This window comes from Spodoptera frugiperda, chromosome 23 (assembly GCF_023101765.2).
Source record: "Spodoptera frugiperda isolate SF20-4 chromosome 23, AGI-APGP_CSIRO_Sfru_2.0, whole genome shotgun sequence".
Classification (NCBI taxonomy): domain Eukaryota; kingdom Metazoa; phylum Arthropoda; class Insecta; order Lepidoptera; family Noctuidae; genus Spodoptera; species Spodoptera frugiperda.
In genome coordinates this window covers 12,383,549-12,404,373 of record NC_064234.1, presented here as the reverse complement: position 1 = coordinate 12,404,373, position 20,825 = coordinate 12,383,549, and the positions used below count along the sequence as shown (strand labels likewise).

The following is a 20,825-nucleotide window of genomic DNA, read 5'->3' as shown; positions in this document are numbered from 1 at the left end:
TTTTCTTAACAAGTCTATAAGTAGGAGATACTTACAGACAAAGTATAAAGCTTAGATGTACCACTTAGTAATTTTGAAGCTAAGTAAAATACGTTGTTGTTCATGCTTTTGGCTTCCACCAATCATATTAATTAGTACACATAGCTTTGCATTGGTGGAAACTAACTCAACTAGACTATGTTTTTACATGGAAAGATGCGTGCTATAGATGGCTTCCGCGCATAGCTACATAGTTTCACAGCTAAGCTATTACATCTTCGTAGCGTAGCTACATTGCACAACTCCGGTAGAAAACTATTATGCTCTATTTTTCGTACGTACAATACGTCATTTTATTACTTCTTGATAACATCTACTTCCATAGTCATTTACCATTACTCCAACCCAACCACAACTAGCAATAACCATCGCAGGACCAAACCCGCTCCGCTCAAAGATTGGTACTTAAGAAAAAATCGACGCATTAGTGATCCAGACATTAAGTAAACAAAATTAGTCGACAGTAAACGAATCCCTCCTTGTCTTGTTTATCTTGCCACTGTAATTACCGAAGCCTCTGAACTGGGATTTACGAGAAAATGGAATTCTATATACAAACTCACAGATACATTTATTTATATGTATTTATTTAGTCTTGTCTTGTTTGCTTCGAATGCAAGGATCTCGAATAAGTGAGCTAGTGTAGAAGCGAGTCTGTTTCGTATAAATTAGTTCAATTTAGAATTTACTTTGTATGCGTTGAGTCAAGATTTATATTACGGAGCTACATATTTGAATTAAGACTAATTTTAGTTAGAAGAGCAGTTTGTTTGAGCTTTTTAGTCCATGCAATAAAATATTTGAAACAGATTTATGTATATAGAAAATGGTTAAGCTGTAGGTAAAATGTTTCGACCCTTGAATCGAACCTCAAACGTTGTGCACTTCAGTTGTTATTGCCTTGTCATATGTTCATAACCAACAAATCTATTTACAACCCGGACTGATTTGTCCGTTGCGTTGCAGTTATGGGGCGTCATAGCCATGTTATAAAAAATATATGGAAAATGGATTGCAGCGCAATAAATTGATTCTGTCTATATCTCTCAGTGGTGCATTCTCTTTAGGTAATATTTTAGATGCAGCACTATAAGCCACCATCACAGCTTTAAGTCTTGTTTTAATTTGTATTAGCTGCATTTTATTGTCATTTTCAACTGGAAATATTTTCACATTTATGTCCAACGTATAACTTTTTATGAACTCATCTGGTTTATTTATATTTTAGTTTATTGATACATTCTTTAACCATGCCATTAACTAAATCGAAAATGTGGTTGCCACGCCACTAGACGTTGATGGTCTTATAAAATTTAACAAATTTTATGATTTTCTGGATTTTTTGTAATAACGATAACAAATGATTTTGCTATAATTTAATTATAACTTTCGTGAGAGACACTAAATTAATTATTATATGGAGCTTACTCACGTAATTGGAGCAGCACGACAATCGCCGCGTCGAGAATCGCGGAATGCTGTTCCGCATCAAAGAGTTACGAGAATGATCCGAAAAACATATTAATTTAAATGGTTTTACTATTAACCGTGAGGCTATATATATAAGTACTAAACTAAGAACTAAACAATTTTGTGCATCATCCTAAAAGCCTAGTTTTATCATAAAACATAGTCCAAAACTACCAACAAAATCGATACACTATAGCACTCAGTCTTCATACCCTACACTTTACATACATATATGAAGGTATATATAAACACATGTATATATGCTCACTATGTTTCTATCCCCTACATCAAAAGGAGACTATTTTCCATGTACAGTTATGTTTCCGCTTCAAACGTTCAAACCCAAAAGCTATTTGCTTTAAATATAGTTCACACACGATGCTTTGTGCAAAGGAGTCGGTGTTGTTGTGTGTGTTCGGAAAAATACGTGCGCGGTCACAAATTGGATTCTTTTTTCAGTATTCTGATTTCTGATATTGATAGGTTTGGGCTTTTTGGGTAGATGTGTTGTGTGATGTTGGGCGTGGTTGCTGGTTGGATGTAAACAAAACTAGAATATTTTTTACATTTTTATTGAAAATCGAAATTGTAAACGAAAGCTCGCAATAAACTTTTGCTTATCAGTCATATGTAATTTAGTAGACCTAGGCTAATATTACCTATATTATAAACTACACTTTGGAACGAGCAGTTAGCTTGACTGACGGATAGACTGACAGATCAAAAGTATTTAATTTCAATTTATGATTTAATTGAAATAAGTACTTTGAAATTGGTTTGTCATTCTATTACACAAGAAATACGTTTTAAATTACATAAGTTAACTTATATTTCAAAATAGTTTGAATAGGTTAATTGGTCAACAAAAAAATCTACAACCCATGGTTTGCCTATACATTACAAATTTTAATTAACAAACTACCTAAGCTCTTGTTACAAATGAATCAGTTTGAGCACATGTCTATAACTTGTATTAATATTATTGATATTCTTTATGTCTGTTTGTCCTCCAATGGGTACATTCTTGTTGGTCATGCGATCGTTAGGTCCCTAATATATACGCATCTTAACATAATACTCAAGATACCCTACTGCATTATGTATGGGGAAAAATGTTCGGATAAGCAGTGATTGAGACTTGGATACTTTGTTTCCAACCGTATTCGTATAGGGTGAAGGTTTGTTTCAGGTTGTCAGAACGATCATCGTGTTTTGGAGAACAATAATAATTAAAGTCAAGCCTTACCTTATAAATGTTTCTAGAATGTTCTCACATTGAATTGTTGGACACGATTATGTTTGTGATGAACGTGACCAATTTATTTGTATTTATAAAAGTTATTTGTTTTGTTTGGAGTATGGTGACATACACCCAATCTACCTGTGGGGAATGCTAGTATTGAAAACATCAGAATCAAAAGCGTGGACAATAAATAGAAATAAATATGTTTCAGATAAAAATGTCTCTTCAAGAAGAACCGTTATTATCACAAAAGAAATGACCCTCAGAACCCAAGAACATAAACAGACCAGCTAAACGGCTTAAGCTTAATACAATATGCTCATAAATTTCTAGGTCTTATAATACTCGAAAAGTTTGGGGTCGAATCCCTGCCCTAAGCTATGACAAAAAGACAAATTAAATCGCTCATTATCCGACCCGTTTGGTCGTATACATTAAAGTTTTAATATCATTAAGCCCACAAAATACTTCGGGTGTGAAACAAAGTAGAATTTTGGACCTTGTCACAACTCTACTAGATATAATTTTGAGGACCATCGTTACAAGTTTTGGTTGAATCTGTTAAGTTTGTGAGACTGATTTTATCAACAATTAGTGGTTAGTATTTTGGTCCTAAAGTCAATATTAAAAAATTTCTTTCAACGAAACATATAGGTAATATTAAAGTGTAAAAAGAAATAGTCTATCAATTTGTCTACCAGTCAAGCTTTATGTTCGCGCTACGTTTAATTTTATATCTACTATACTATATAACTAAAATAGTATAAATTAGGACTCGAATCACATCAAAATACTACCTATTGAACTTTTATTATATTTCCAGAGCAGTAAACTCAAAACGGACTAGAAGAGGGGAGCTCAGTTCACCTCTGGCTACCCCTTTAACATCTTTCTACAAGTATAAGATTCCCAAAGTTTAAAATATCTCCAATTGTAATCTGACATCTCAAACCGATTCACGTTCACTTTCAAAGTCTTCATTTCATAGATTGCATTTTAACTCGAGGGAATTCTTCAGATATTCCTTTACCTACACTATTCTGCTTACCCACGTTGGACCCATACTATTAACTTGAATGGCATTCATCGAAAAGAACGAAGCGGTGCAATTTCATATATGGGAACGTTCTTAAAGAATCCACTAGAAACGGATCATTTGTAAAGAGAAATTTATCGACGAATTTGGAGTAACGACACGGGACGTTCTCCGATTATTTTTCTTATAAAACCAATATTAAAAGAGTATCATTTAATCAAGAGATAATGTTAAGTGGGTCATCCTATTAATATCTGAAATGATATAAATATAAAACGAGGCAACCCAACTTATGTAAAAGTAATCAGAATTACCGAACAACCTTAAAGTTGGTGGCCCACACCCGCTAACAAGTCAAAAATAGATTCAAAATTAATATAACCTTTACCAAACAAGTTTCACGTTGCTACCCTTACAGAGTTGAACAGAATTTACAAGCGGACCAATCATAACAAAGTTTGCCAATTTTTACTTTTTAAATCACATGCTGCGAAATTCTATCAGGGAACTGTCGTAAACAAAGCATAATTACTTCCAATCTTCCCAATTTCCTTATTAATCCCACCAGTTCGGATCCCAATATGGTGGAGAGAATGTTTATATAATTACTTGGGACCTTTTAAAGGCAGAGGAACCGATCGAACAATCTTTCAGAACTTCAAACAACTTCCAAGCGAAGTTAAATTGGCTCCCGAACGGATATTTTGTGTGCTCAACCGTATGGGGTGGAATGTTCGTCGGATGATCTTTATATCGTCGTAAAGGCGAGTAATTGAACCCGAGATACTTTAGGCCTTCGCGCCTTACAGTGCCAGGATCGAGGGACGCCGTTAAATGTGAGTGTACCAGCCTTTCAAGGTGCTCAAAGTGCTTCTGTGTAGGCCCAATGCGACTGCTGATAAAAAATAATATCGGTGATTATAGCTTAAAGTCCCCATATTCTATGGTGGTATTTTTATTCAGAATCACTGATAACAGCATCATATCAGATATTTCTTCTGGTAATATGGAGAGAAGCTTTTCCTATACTATCATTTTACATATTTCGCAACCCAGATTTGACTGCACATGCGTGGATCGACTTATCATTTCATAAAACTTAATAACATTTTCAGTCAATTTCAAGCTTATACACAACGAACAAACTTGGAACATAAAATTATCTTCACAAGCAGTTGGGAACAATCCTTATAATAATGTTCTAAAACCCACAATGATCCTTTTCTTCGGTACTTATGCAATACATAATTTGCTTAAACCCTTACATTGGTTTAACTTTCCAGAAAGAAAAGATAATCTTCAAAGGGAACACACACATCTATCCTGAATTACTTCTTATCCGAATCGCTCTAAATACATGAGAACTTCGCGTCTGGCAAAGTTTTCAGCACAAGAATTTGGAATAGCCTGCCTGAACTTGGTAAGTGGATTAAAAGTCCGCTGAAATCATTCAGGGGCTAAGTCTGGACTCCCGGGCCAGCCCCTGAAAATCTAGACCCATTTTCAAGTTCGTTTAAAAGTGATTGAAAAAGAAAATGGCGCAAACAGAATTGTAGATGACAAGATTTACTTTGTAAATATATAATTTGTTTCCGAAGTTATTCGGGATTTTGTTTTGTTGTTAATTTACAATTCAATAGGATTTTATTGGTTACTAGAGAAGAGACTGACTTCAATAACTAACTCGCATTGTAAACTCAATATTTTATTACTCAGCAAACGAATTTACCACGAGTATGAAATATACATCGCCTAGTAATGATTCAGTTTGTCTTGAAATGTATCATCTTGCATTATTACTATTAGTTCCTCATCTAGAAACACATCCCTTTTTACATCTTCAATTGCATAAGGACAAGACAGATCCAAGAAACGTGTTCTATCAATAAGACTCACCTTGGGAGTGTTGACCTCGCGCGTGGAAATGCCCATTTTCTCGTGATGTCGCAGCTGCACGGGGTAAATGATCTGGTAGTAGTGGGCACCGATATTCCGCACCAGCTCCTGGTTCTGGCGGTACTCGCGTAACAGCCGCTCAACTTCACCTGTGTACAATATATGGATTGGTTATGTTGCGAATTTGTGATCTCGGTGGGTATTTGGTAGTGCTTGGTAGAAGAGTTTTTATAAAGACTGTTGTAGTTCTCTGTGTGTTTTATTTTTCTATCAAATACATACATTAAGATTATTATGGCATTATTTTTGAAATGATTAGTGGATTAGGCAGATGTACATAGTTTTATGTAATGACGACTATGCAGTAGGAAATAGTACTTAATAACTATGCAGATCATTTGAAAACTTTGCAGCTAAATAACCAAAAACCTCACAATTTAATGAAACATCTTAGCTCAAGAAATAAAAAAGATTATCCAGCAACACAAGTTTCAATTAAAACGTTCATACCAAAACTAAAAGAGAGAAAACTGAAACAGTTTTCACTTTAAGTAACCCTAAAACCACAACTCAATTCCTGAGTAAAAATAAAAGGTAACACCTGCATTTTGAGTTTAAGATCACCGGGTTATAAACGGACGAAGGCTTTCTTTTATGATGGCCTTAAACCCAACAACGGCCAGCTAGATTAGAACTCATTTAGCTCATGAGTGCTACTTGCCAAGTTGAAGCTTGACATTTATATGGTCGCTACGGCCCCTGTGCTGCTGTGCTGGGGTTAAAACTCCGCGTAGCGTTTTTGGGTCATGCGTTTTGATGGAGTGGTTTCGTTTTGGAATTCTATCAGCGTTGTATTTGGATTATCGTATTATTATTTATCTATTTCAATGAAGGAGGATTAAGCTCTTTAAATTTTGATACTTCAGTTCGATTCCTAAAAACACAATCCAACAGATTTTTCTTTTATTCCAATTGATTTTTATCATTGTCGTGACCTAGCTCTACCTAACTAACAACATAAAAAACTAGAGACTATATTTGAGCATCTTAATAAAAGAAAAACACAAATATTTTCATCTCCATAAATATAAGACCGTCGTGTGGCTCACCAGTCTCCACGCACTAACTCAAGCTTTCTGATTACTTGGCAAAAATATAAAAAAGCCAGAATCCAGGCTAGAGGGAACACACGTGGGATTTGTTTCAACTGAGAAGTAAGAATAACTTGCTTTGTTTGCACCTCACATTAAACAAAGCGGATTTATGCACGCTCGTAAAACAACTTTCCTCCAAGATCCTAATTGAATTAAACTACTTTGTTGTAATTGTGAGCTGAAACTAGGCTCCTCCTCTGACTTCGTGTTTTAGAATTTGAATCTTGTTCAGTGAATTCAAGTGTGTCTGTAAAATTTGTTTTGGATTCAAATACCAGACTATTTATAATTGCTGTAATCAGGACGAGTTTTCTTGAAACCAATTTCAATGTCAATATTTAGGCAACGATAGCTATGACAGCATATTATTATACAACACTTAAATCAATTTCAATAAAACTGAGTTCTACACGAAAATCTCTCAACATCAATATCCGCAGCACCTTGAGACCTTTGAATCCATAAAATATAGTAACCAGCTCCACCGCGGAAGACGAACCCATCCATCATTTTGTATTCACTGTCATTCGCAGTGAATGCTCGTCGAGACACTTTTGTTAAGACGTTTTTGGTTCAAAGAGTGCGGATAATGTGCTCCGCAGTAATAGGAGAAATAGCTCTCCAATGAATTTTCGGTATGGTTTTTAAGTGGCTTCAGAAAGGAGAAATGTTTTAGGGTAATTGCTAAATGTGGTAACTCCATAACCGCTATGCAGATATACAACATGTTGTAATTGACCAAAGTATTTATACAAGGCTATTTAAAAGCATCTTACTATAGAAAGATATTCTCAAAGAATCATAAATGATTTCTTTACCAACATTTATTCAAAAGAACGCTCGCACAAAACTAAGAACTCAATACAAGACGATATTACATACGTTTTCATCTTCGAAACTAATTAGTGTTCATATCAATATAATTAGATTTCTACTCTATTAGATCTCTGCGGGCAACTCCATCATACATAGACGTATATACGAGTATTTCATCACTATCGAACAAAACCTATCATTCACCTAATTAATATAACATGTCGCGGCGTATACCATAATTAATTATTAATATATGATTGGCAGTTCTGGGACAGGCTTTCATTTGGCCCTATTGAGAGTTCGTCTATACACATCTATGTTGATACTTGAGTTGGGGTCTGATTGTCATGAATCAGGGTGTATAGCTCCCACAATAGGGGATCGATTGATGGGTAGTTTCTTGGTTTGCCTGTCATTATGTTTATGTCAGTTCGACACAATGCATATAGGAAGATACCCCTCTTCTGTGTAGTATGACACCCAATATTATTCAGCTATAAATGATGTCTTGCTAATGTACATTACTAATGATACTTTATATTCCAAAAATGTCTCCATGCATACCTGAACCCTGTCGAAGCAAAAAACACGAAACCTCGAAATCAGAGAGCACAACAAAAAGCATGTTACGCCCGCAATAATCAGGGCGTGAGTCTCTCGTATCCCTATTTCGTAGTGACTGGAATACGCCGACATTGTCATACGCGAATTGGGGCGTACGCAAACGCGGCGTACCCGGCGTAGTACGAGAATACGCCATCTTGATGTTTTGATGTGTAATTAAATTGACGCTGGCTGCTGCACCCGTGTGAGCATGGGAGCATGGGAGGGTGTATTGTGCGGATTATCTGTATCATATTGTCGAGCATGAACTTGTTTCGTAGTCACAGAGAATATGCGACTAATAGTGGTAATTTTGGCAGATAAGTAAGGTGAAATGTGGTGCTTTTGTAGTTTTGATTTTTAGTTATACTCGTAGTTAGTATAAACCATAGCGTTTATGCAGAGGAATTTAATCATCTTGATTTCAGAGCTCTATACTGGAAAGAGTTATACAAATTTTAACAATTTTTATACATCTCCTAAAAAAATATACGTAACCACAGCGGGTAATTTAGGCGCGTGATCTGAAAACGACCGGCATATTGATACGCAATTTGGGCCATCTCGAATACGTAATCAGCTCCAGGATTAAAGGGGTGTAAAACAAACGAAATTCGTAAACACAACACCCTTTTACATTAAGTCCGAACTAATAGTAAAGTCGGGTAATCCGTAACTTAATTTGGAACAAACTGCGGTTAGATCGAGAGCTGAGTGACGTGTTTGTGTTATCGAATGGTTCATGTGGGCGGTACACGGGGGACTGAAATTGAACAACTTTTTTATCGTGCTGCTAGTGCTTAGAATGACTAGATTTACTGAAATGTCTCTTACTATGTGAGTTTTAAGAATATATATTTCAATTTTATTCTAATTTTTCAACGGTTTCAAGTTATGAGTTAGTTAAATTACCTCAAGATTTTTAGCAACCATTTAATTTAAATGAATATGAAAAAGATAGGAAAAGATTGAATTCTTGATATACTCGGATCTCAAAGCAAATAAACTGTAACTTCTTAATACACATCACAAGCAAATAAACACGTTCACAAGCTAAAACATTAATCCAAAACTTGAAAACACAATAAACACTTTAACTGAAAATTACCTCACTACGTCTGTACACACAAACACACACACGAACATACATTTCTTAACTTTAAGAGCGAAATTACACAATTAAAACTACAAACAAAATCTTAATCAAGTGAAATAGGTATTTAATTGAGAAATCAGCATACTGGCACGTGTAAAACCCGGTTAAGTTCTTACATTAAGTTTAAATGTCAAAGAGGATATTCGCGTGCTTTCAATTAAGTTCTCATAGGATTCAATTAAACTTTGAATGCTCGAACAAGCGGCTAAATCTTTTGTGATAGGGACGCGTCTCCGTCGACGCCTCGCCGCGTTCTCAGACACGTGTCGTTGTCGTCTCGAACGATGAATAGAGGTGTTTTTACGTGGAATAAATACGATTTAAATCGTTTAAGAGCTGTGGTCTTTATAAGAAGTTTTGAGTTTAATAAAAGTTTAATAAACTTCGTGTGAGTTTTGATTTTCGTGTAGTGAATTAACCACTTAAATGTTTATCCCATGACCTCATGTCCTTCAAGTAAGTATTATAGATGTACAGTGGCGGACAGATCCGCCTGATCATTTAAAATTGAATTGCTTGAACCCAGCAAAAACATTAAACCATACCCGGAGCGGATGTTATCAGGTGCAAGCAAACATTAACTTAGTGGTGGTTAGGCGCATGCGACCACCATTGTACTTCAGCAAAAAGTGTCCAATTTGGTGGATACAGAAGAAAATATTTTCATACAAATAGTATCATTACAAGCTTAAATGTGAAATCAAAGACAGTATACATTTGCATTGTCATATCGGTTGGTGGTACCTACATACCCCAAACGCTCCCATGGGACCAAGGTGTGAGCATAAGCATGTATGGAACTTAAACATCTTAACACTACGCTATTCCCCGAAGAGGTAGGCGTTGGGTGTTTAGAGGATACATACCGCACCGTCTTCACGATAAAACAATATCAAGTTATAGGGGTACGCTCTACCTGTTTAAATACAGAGGTATGATTACACTTAGTGCGATTATACCGAGAATTTCGAAATCAAAGATCTATTTTACTTTGAAAACCTCTAGATTACGCCCAAGTTCAATACACAATGGTATACTAACTTCTACTCGTGAAGATATTTACTATGCAAACATATATATGTTGCCCCAATTATTTATGTATATTTTTTGCAACTCAGACTTGTTCTACCATTAGTAAATATTCATCAATCTGAACACACAAACATTCTTATTTACAACATTAATTTTATATCAATAACGTATCTCATCCCGAGAAAACACTCAAAAGAAAATCAACAGACTGTAATCACATGAAAGTCATTTAAATAATAATTTTACTCGTACATTATATTAAGATGAGAAACTGAATGAGATGTTCCCGAAGCAGGAGCTACTAACTTCGGAGCTAAAGAAGTAATATCATAATTGAAACTAAACTGAGCACAATTAGCCTCGTATGGAAATAATAATTAGTGAAGACAGCGTACGTAGAGGCGTCGGTGAGGCGGGACGAGGCGGGGCGAGGCGGAGTGAGGCGAGGCAAGCCAAAGTATGATATTATTAGTATTAAAATGAAAGTTGATTAATTTATCGAAAACTTTTTGCATTTCAGATTGAAATTGAGATTTTAATTTTGATTTTATCCTTTATTAAAGATTGATTTTAATTCTCCTTTTGTTTAATTTGAATTACTGTTTTGTACGCGGAAAATTCTGTAAATTCCAAAAGCGGATGGCGATGCAATATTGAAATAATTTTACTTGCATGGCAACAGAATTAATGAATTATAATATTTTCAGGGAAATGCAATTATATTTGCAAATATATGTATGCAGGTATGCGTATGATTTAATATCCGACATACATTGACTCTCATATTTATGAACGAAATCAGTGTTAAACATTATCGTATTTTGCAATTCTCAATACAATTTGGATTCTCAGAACACGGAGTCTGAAGCTCTCTGCCTCCATTGGGATTAATAACATAACTAGTGGAAAGTGAATGTAAAGTTAGCACACTTCTGCCACATTTAGGCAATAGCCGTGTTATTATGTTATACACACAAGTTAATGGAAAACATAATTTCCACCCACATCTCAGCAAGCCCCTCGTAACACGAAAAGTGTCTAAAAACTAACAAGTCAGCGTACAACAAAAACCCCTTACGCGACTTAATTAACTTTAAACAGATGGAGCCGAAAACATGTACATTTACCCTAAATCTTTGCCATGTAACCACGACCAGATTTTCGAGAGCCATTCAACCGCACCGTGCCTCAGATATTGTTTGGCATTTTGCGTATGAAGGGAAGGAGGTGAAGGTCGCGTTATGCTGGTAGGTTTGTTGGTGTGTTTGGGAACTTAAAACGGGTGTTGCTTAGCTATGATGTATTGCTTAATTAAAGATAAGCGGTGGAACAAATGATACTGCGGCATTTTGGGGCTGAATTGATGCGTTTACGTTTAGTACTTAACTTTAGTGTGCTTTTTTCTTAACGTTAGGATACTAAATCTTCATTTTTAGCACATTTCAAACTGGGGAAATGGGAGGACGAGAGAAGAAGCACTGAAGTTATTTTATGTTTATCGAGGTTAACGTGTTCAATATCGTATGACTTTTACGAGTCTAACCAATCGAAAATCTGAGTAAAAATCGTTTCATTTTGATTGAGTTTAAGTTAGGTTCAGGTCAGATTAAGTTCGTAAGCTCATGAAAACTGATTACACTATTCTATCTAGTACCTAAACACATCGATTGAAACCAAATTTTATGGTACCTTTCAGTTATGAAACTTTAATAAATAAACACATAACCTATATGCCTAACACATGTGAATAATTAATCATATGAATGGAGGTATCACATATTAATTACAATAGCCGTCTTGTTAAACAATATGGCCGATGAATAGCGAGCATGACGGAATAGATTTTCCAACCATTGTGGTGCACTGTGGAAGTAAATTTCATAAAACTTAATATGTTGATGGCATGTTTTGAATAATTTGTTCAACGAACACTTTGTTAAAGACTCTAGATTAATTGGTTTTTTGACATCCTCGTTTGTTAGAGATTTTCTAAACTTTTGTTTATGGGAGCGTGATATTATAAATTTTTGAGGGGGTTTGTTTATTTTTTTTTAAGTTTTGTATCGTTATTATTGTTTGGATTTATCCATTGAATCTGATTGGTTGGTTTATTCGAGCGCCGAACGCGGTCTAGGTTCGATTACTTTAAATGGAAAGCACACTCATACATAGATAATTTTAATAAAGTTTTGTACTTGTCGATCAGAGCATAAGCATGGTATTGTATCTGATAATTGGTAAAATGTTAAATAATTATCCTCTTATGCAATCCGACTTATTAGGTATTCTATAGTGTAACGAGACAGATATGAAACTCTTGGCTATCATAGATGTAATGTTTAGCAAACTGAGTGCGTACTTTTGTAATCGCACCCAAAAAATATTTTTAATACCTAACCTATTTATAAACCCAATTATCAACACCAGTATGCATATACCTAAAACAAATCACACACATACAAAACCAGGTTGAAAATATGACGTCACCATTTCCAATACTCACAGTACCAATGTCATGAATGACGTCACGATATAGACAACACAATACACGTACGTCGCATAGACCTTACTCGGCGTAATTTTAATTAATTGTAATGAGCCAGTGTGACCCAGTTTGTGGAGTCACTTGTATCTCGTGTGAAGATTCGAGTTTCGTACGTTTTTTTATTGTTTCGTGATAATATGTTGGGTTTGTAAAGGATTTTTGTGAAAGAGATTGTAATTGCAATTAAGTTATGGAGATGGGTTTGTGTTTTAAAGTGCAGGTTTTTTATGGTGGAAATCATCCAATGCCTTTTCCCGTTTCGGGGCGAGGCGACAGGGAGTGTTAGAGTCTTACTGACGAAAAACCACCCTGTACCTAGACCTGCTTTTTGAGGTGGAACCCCGGTAACCCGTAACCAGTCTGCAGAAAGTACAGGGTTAGGTTTACTGTTTTGCTGGAGTGAGTAGTGGAAAATGTGACTAGTGTTATTTGAGTAATAGTTAATCCGGTAATAACTCATTCTATTACTACTACATTTGACGTGTTTTTCTGGAGTTAACTACGTCACGCCTTTTTTATCCTGGAAATGGTAGGCAGGAGGTGTACATTTCGGCACGTAATGTCGCAATACACCCACTTTTTACCGTTTCTGTTGTAAGTCCTATGTAATAGGGGTAGTAGTCCCATGTGAGAGCGTTGAGAGTTAATTGTTCAGATATTTTCAATAAGTATATCTATTTAATAATCTAATAAACGAAAAGAACTTCATCCTGTCTTGCCGTCCCTACAAATATATACAACGAAAATATCGTCGATATAATATGAAATGAAACTCGGCAACATTTTCCAGAAAAATCCATTTAAAACAATACTACATTCCGACAGCTACTTTCCATAACTTCAAAATGAACGCATTACCATACTTCTGACATACTCTCATGGTTTCCATTATCGTTTCTCTCTTGCACATATTTGACAGCTGCAAAGAGTTTAGCGACCGTGGCCGAAGTGAAATGGGCCAATGATTTTAAATATATACATTATTGTGCTATGTGTGTGTGGAGATATGCATAGCCGATGGTTTCCATATTTAGTAGAAAAAAGGAAGCATGCAATGTTAAAAAAGAGAACTGCAATTTTCTTTACCGCCTCCATTTTTTAAGTCAGGCAATATACGCAAACTTTCTCCCATATCTGAAAAATACTATGCTGCAAACCGCATCAAAATCGGTAAAGCCAAACGCAAGATAATCGAGCACAAACATAAATACATAGGATTTCAAAATACATACATACAGGTCAAACTGAGAACCTCTTTTTTTCAAGTCGGTTAAAAAGACAGATTAATACGGCCCTAAAGTTATGAAATATTAACATTACTGTAGTACTGATAGCAAAAAACATTTTAATACAAACAAACAGTTAGATAGGCCCAACAAAAATATCAACAACAACAAAATTACAAAGTAATCCTTGTACAAAGCTGAACCTAACCCACATCCAAAACATTTCGGAGCCAACCGCAACACATACGCGTAAACCTAATCGCTAAGAGTTACAAGACAGTTTGACGACATCTAGTGGGGTATTAAACCACTAAGGCAGCCGTAAAACCACTAGATTGAACCAAACGTTCCGCGCACAAAAGCTGAGCGCATGAATCGGTGGGGTCGGGTCTGAGTTACAGCGGCATAAAGTTGCATTCATTTTTATAGCCGACTAGCAAATCCGGCGAACTCCGTTTCGCCACCAATGATTTTCCCTGTCTTCCTGCTTTTCTCTTAATTTTTCCAAAATTTTCTTTGCTATAAACCACACGGAACCCGAGACCTTTCCAACGAATGCAAAACCGTGGAAATCGGTTCTTGCGTTCTGGAGTTATAGCGTCAGGAAGGAAAACCCGACTTATTTTTATACAATAGATAGTGAAACGCTGCTATTGAGTACTGTAAAACAAATGCATCCTCAACCACTTACATTTTATTTTTCTTGTGAGAATTGTGTTGATGTGAGATTTCTAGAATAGATTGGGAATGTTGAAATGGATTGTGGGTATAAACTACCTCGTCCTTGGGTGATAGATCTAAAGAAATTAGTTTTTTTGTTTGTCACAATTGAAACAAACAGTAGACAACTGATCAAGTTGATAATGAAATATCTCGTAGGCGTCTTGAACTTGTTTTTAATACTAGTAGGTAGTGAAAATAGGTCTGTGTAATATCAAAACTAAACTATATATCTAATTATTTAATAAAAAAATTGTACGTTTTCAGTGTACCTACGTGCTGTAAAGATCTGTGTATTATTTTGAAGCTTGTAAAGATAGTCAGATTTCTCGAATTTCATTAACTTATTGCAGGTTTTTACCATGCAAAAACCAAAATATCTCTACATTCCACATTCCTCGCTGAAAGCGGAGCTCAACCCTGTAACGCCCGAAGCATCGCGCAGATGACGCGTGCATTATGCATGGGGCTGCATTTAGCGATAGGGCCTGTGGTCCTACCTACATATGTATGTACGTATATTGTTATTCATGTGAGCGTGCTGCGTTCGAAGCAAGCATTGTAAGGTGCGACGCAAAGTAGAAATTCTGTGCAGGAATGGCGCCTTAATTTCTGAATAAATTGCCAAGAATACCATGTGGTGGCGTTGATTTTTGTAAGCAAGTAAGTGAAAATACAATAAAAACCTGGACTGTATTCTTAGATACTCAGTATTTGATCTGAAAAAGGTTTTAAAATAAATATTGACTTTCAAACTATTTATCTTAAAACTGCACTGGCAGAAAAAATGTCTACAAAGGAGGTAAAACTACTGCCATAATCACAAGACCAGAAACCGCTTTAAGCAAAGCCTTTTGCGGCACTACTTTATAAAATATGCTAAGCGAACGTCTGTTCCCAGCGTAGAGATTAAAAAGCAAACTGAAGTTCGCTGAAGTTCGTGTAAGTTCGTGCAAGACATTGAATGGGTCTCGAACTTGGTTCTACTCTATTTAAAGTTGAAATTGTTGCGTGCTAGTGACGTGACCGGTGCGCGTCACTAGTAAATTAATATTATGTCGGTGTTTCAATGTATGGAGTTCCTGATTGTTTTGACAATTTCAGGTGGTTTGTAGCTGTTTCTCTATTAGTTAACTTAGATTTAAGTGGGTGAGGGAAATTGGTACTTCGAGAATTCAAGTAGCAATCGTTGGACTTTTATTCTAAATCCTTATAATACCTGTTTAAGTTATTTATGTTTTTTTTTTTGTATTTTGTTTAATACAAAATCACATGTTTCTTACTGGTAAGAGATTTACCAAAATATTTTAATTTAGCTATATCTAACTCTAGTCTCCGATTAACTGTTCAATACGCGACAGCGAGCCAATAGCAGTACTTTATTATGTAAAATATATAAAACATGGTTGTGAAATACATCAAAAATATGGTCCTGAAAGTTGTATTTACGAAAAATCGTGTTGATCCCGGATCGGCGATTAAAAGTTGTACGATAAAGTCCAAAGTCAAACTTGACTGACCTCTCGCGAAACATATAATCCCAGTTCAAGTTAACTTTGTGTGTTCTGCTCTTGTTTCCAGCGAAATAATGTGATGATATAATACATGGACTGTACATAACCATTTTTTGTTAAAGATATTAAAATCTGTGCTTTCATTTATTTCTTAAGGTACGTTTTCATGTAAGCGGAGCTGCGCGGACTTCAGCGCAGCAGAGTCGTGTAAATAGGTAGGTGTTTCCACTAAAGCTACGCAGAGATATGCGGTGCAGGGCTGAGCTGGGTAGCAGGTTGAAGTGGAGCTGAGCGGAACTGTTCTCAGTTCCGCTGACACCACCAGAGCCAACGAGCTCTTAACCTTGCTTCAACCATGCTCTGCATCGTACAGCTCCCCGCATTAGATACAATTTAGAAAATGTCAACTAACAGAGATTCAACTAACAAGTCATCCTAGATTATATCTCTGTCTATTCCAAGGAAAACTAAACTTAATTTTATTTACTTCGTCTTATTTTGTTTAGAAATATAAATACATTTTCTAAGTACACACTTACAGTACATAGTGCATTACATAGTTATATTTAAAAGAAATTACTTACTTAAATGTGTATTTTTCTTTTACATTTACAGAATCAATTTTGCATACTCATTCCCAATCTACTCAGTAACCACATTTAACACAACTCAAAATAAAACTCGAGCACACGAGTGTTCTTCAAATAATTTACTCCCTTAATTAATTTAACAATACATTATCAAGACCGCCCGCGAAAGTACTTACGGCCCAGGATCCCTTCAGGAGTTTCAGTCGCTTTCAGGGCTGTAACAAAGTGGTGGGTCAAGGGCCTCGCTTTCTCTGCAACCCTTTGTGCGCCACCCCCACTCGTATTGCCAAGTTATGTGGGACAAATTGAGTGGTCTACTAATATGTATATGAGTTAGAGGTATAATTTTTTGGTAGGGATTGTAGATGGTTTTTTGATTTAAAATTGTGTAGTTTTGATACATTTTTTTGTTACTTTTTTGCGTTTCTATAAGATTTTGATCACTTTGTAAGAAGTCCTTTCCACAGATTTATTTTCTCAAAATTGTTTCTCAAAACTCTTACATTTTGTTGTAGATATATTGGTTCAAGTTCTGCTGTTCGACAAATACGAATTTAGCGAAAATGTTGGAAGACTTATGTAACTTTTTTCATTGTTCCTAGGTTCCAATATAATAATAAAACCTTGATATGCACATACTGAGACAATGGAAATATACCAATTAGGGCTTAACAAAGAAAGGCTTTACGTAACGCTAACGCTATACTCCGCGTAACGCGTACGTTCGCGTTAAGCGTCGATTTATATGCGGGAAATAGGCGATGCTCTGCGAATTACGACGTCGGAATCGGTTATGTAGCGAATAAATTTTAACGACTAAGCTCCTTGTGGCGAGTGTAATAATTTTGGGTGACGTTTCGATTGTAGATAGTCTGTCACGGGCTTAATATAGGTGAGAGAGAATTAAGAGTACGGTTTACGTTTATATGGCGTTTTTGTATCTCTGCTCTATGCTTACAGAAGAAAATACCTCAATAACATTAAATTCAAATCCAGATGAAACACATTCCTACTGCTTTTATCGCTTTTTATAATTTTTAGGAACATATATATTAATAAAGTACTTGAGGATTAATAGTTTTATATAAGCACATCTCAACCACCCTTTAAATGCTTTTGAGCAATGAAATAACAACCCTATTACTCTCAACAAAACAGACTATAATGCAACCAACAAAACAGTTCTTATTCATAACCAAACGAGATTTCTTTTTAATTTCGGCACTCATGTCAATGACCTCCCCACACTAACGATGCTGACGTATAAAACCACGTAAATAAGACCCTGTCATGTTCAACAAACTCCAGGATTTTCGGTAACCGGGGTGCACGTAAATCAATTCGAACCTTGTACTAATGAAGTTAAAGCCGTTAATCGTGTGTGTGCACGACGTGGTATTAGCATCTCAATGGGGGCACGCGTTCACGAAATCAATAAATTCAAACGTTGAGTTTAGTCAGTGGGTAGTTTGTGATGCCAATGTCGGTGGAGGACAGAAGGTTGGTTTTCATATGAAAATGTTAGTTAGTTAGCAAGAGACTTTTATAATTTATTTAGTGACTCTATGAAATATGAAAATGAATACAAATATTAAATTTTCATAAACCTGTAAATCTTGGCGTTAGAATCATATATGTCGCTTAAAAACTTAATTTAGAAACTTTTTTTATTTAGTTTTGTAATTTTTACGGATTATTAATAATACAAATGTAGGTAATACATACTTGAGACATTTTACTTGTACTTTAGATGGTGAGAGATAGTATGACATCTCAGTATCTACAGTTTAAAACATTGTTATTATAGAATAATTCAAATAAATTTTGACTACACACAAACATACATTTTCATTCTCTACATAGAATTCTGTGAACATTTTCTCTCAAAGAGTACCTACCATACTATATGCAATACCGCACCGTAACCCCATTCATCTCTCTCAACGCTAAAATTTACCTAAACCAACCTAAAACCTGCGCATCGGATCTACATTCAGTAAATAGATGGACCGATATTGGCATAACCCTAGCCTGCAATGCATTATGTGTTTGCACTGATATGTTACAGCATAAATTTCAGCCAACTATTTACAGGTCAAAGGATTTTGTACCCTAATTCCACGGAGCGTAGTTTGTTTTCCGATTAAAATGTTTCGTTCGAAGTTTGGACACGTGATTGCCAATTGGCAAGATTGTGAGAAAATGATTACTGGCATATGTTGGCTTACGTATTGGCTGTGCAAAGCCATAAAACAAAATTTACAGTAAATACCTAGATAGGTATGTATAAACAGGTATGTACGTAGAATATTATTATCGTGACAAAAACCGTTTTGACTTTGACTTATAGAACAATCAACACATACAAATATTTTTTATTACGGTTTTGTCTTATATTGTATGGTCATCAAGATCAACTGTGTGTATCAAATATCAGATTCGACCGACGTCAGGAAGGGGGTTGAATTCCGATTACTAAATTTAACCCAAACAAACAACTAATATTTATTCTCGTAATATGCAGTCCCTAAGGTGGTTCTTACGACTTACATTCTACCCGAGAGAAGAACAGGAGTGGTGACAAATTACATATTCTATTATCCCAGTTTTATGTGCTATGTAGTGAACAAGTAAATAATAATAGTATTTATGGAAAGCGTCCACCAATTTCGACCTCCTTAAATAGAAACCAAATAAAATATACTCTCATAGATTACGATCATGACGACGCATAAATTTCGTAGCATTATAATTAAACAATATCCGGTTCCGGGTCAATTTGAAATTCTAAGTAGCACTAAGTGTAATTTCTGACCAGTATTTGATATAAGGGTCGCTCTTCATCACAATGGTAGCACTTAATTCCGTCATTATTTGTATAATAAACATATTATATACCGTAGGTATTTAATGTAATGTAAGTAAATATTTCCAAAGTTTAATGTCATCTTTATTCATTTTTTTTAATGTCTTTCTCTATCAAGTTGTTCTTATTAAAACAAAATATCATATTTAAGTTATTTAACTTTGCATTTCTCAACCTATTCTTAATTACTCGAATTTAGTCAATCATTAAGTCCAAAGACTACAAAATTAAAAAAAAATTGTATCATCAAATTTTTGACATCTTAATTAGGTAGGAAAATACTTTTAGATAGCGAAATAAACTCAAAATACGTTTAACTGAAATATTTCCTAAAGACACATGTTTGGAATGTCCACACGAATGAAATCCAACCTCAAAATACCAAAATCCGAGTAACACAAGTACCTACATAACATACAAACAGCTATCCTTTGGAGACAGCAAACATACTCCCAGAATCTGCTTAACACACATATATTTGCACGGAGCACCCATTTAGCGAACATCCTATACATATACACATGTATATAAACTGCTTTAAAGACAGAGCTGAACCAAAACGCGTGAAATGCAGCCAAGCATGGCCGCTTGCTTTACGAGATTTTACGCCACTCAGAGCTGCTCTGCCGCCGCTAATTTTCAGGTGATATGGTAAAAAGGACGAATTTAGTCTTGCCGTGTGACTGTGACTGTTGACTGGTTAATTTAGGATAAACATTGTGTTTAAATAGGACTTCGTATGTTGGGTTTTTGGTAATTGTGAAAAGAGTTTGAATTTATGTATAGATTTAAAAGGGTTTTTACGGTCTCTCTGTCTCTCCCTCACTCAAGAACAATCAAAGGGTCCTTAGTTGAAGTAGTGAGTCGGAAAAAGTTACATTTGGTGGTCTCCTGTATGTATGTACGTATAGTCTACTTA

General features: G+C 35.4%; 1 protein-coding gene across 9 annotated transcripts in view; it reads right to left on the bottom strand.

Annotated features, from left to right (window-relative positions):
- LOC118266652 (disintegrin and metalloproteinase domain-containing protein 11) overlaps positions 1-20,825 on the bottom strand; it is a 432,988-nt gene that overhangs the window by 173,984 nt on the left and 238,179 nt on the right. For all 9 annotated transcript variants that reach the window (XM_050703305.1, XM_050703302.1, XM_050703304.1 and 6 more), the window contains one exon: positions 5,685-5,833. In XM_050703305.1, coding sequence (XP_050559262.1) covers positions 5,685-5,833 — 149 coding nt within the window. The remainder of the gene's footprint in view (positions 1-5,684; positions 5,834-20,825) is intronic.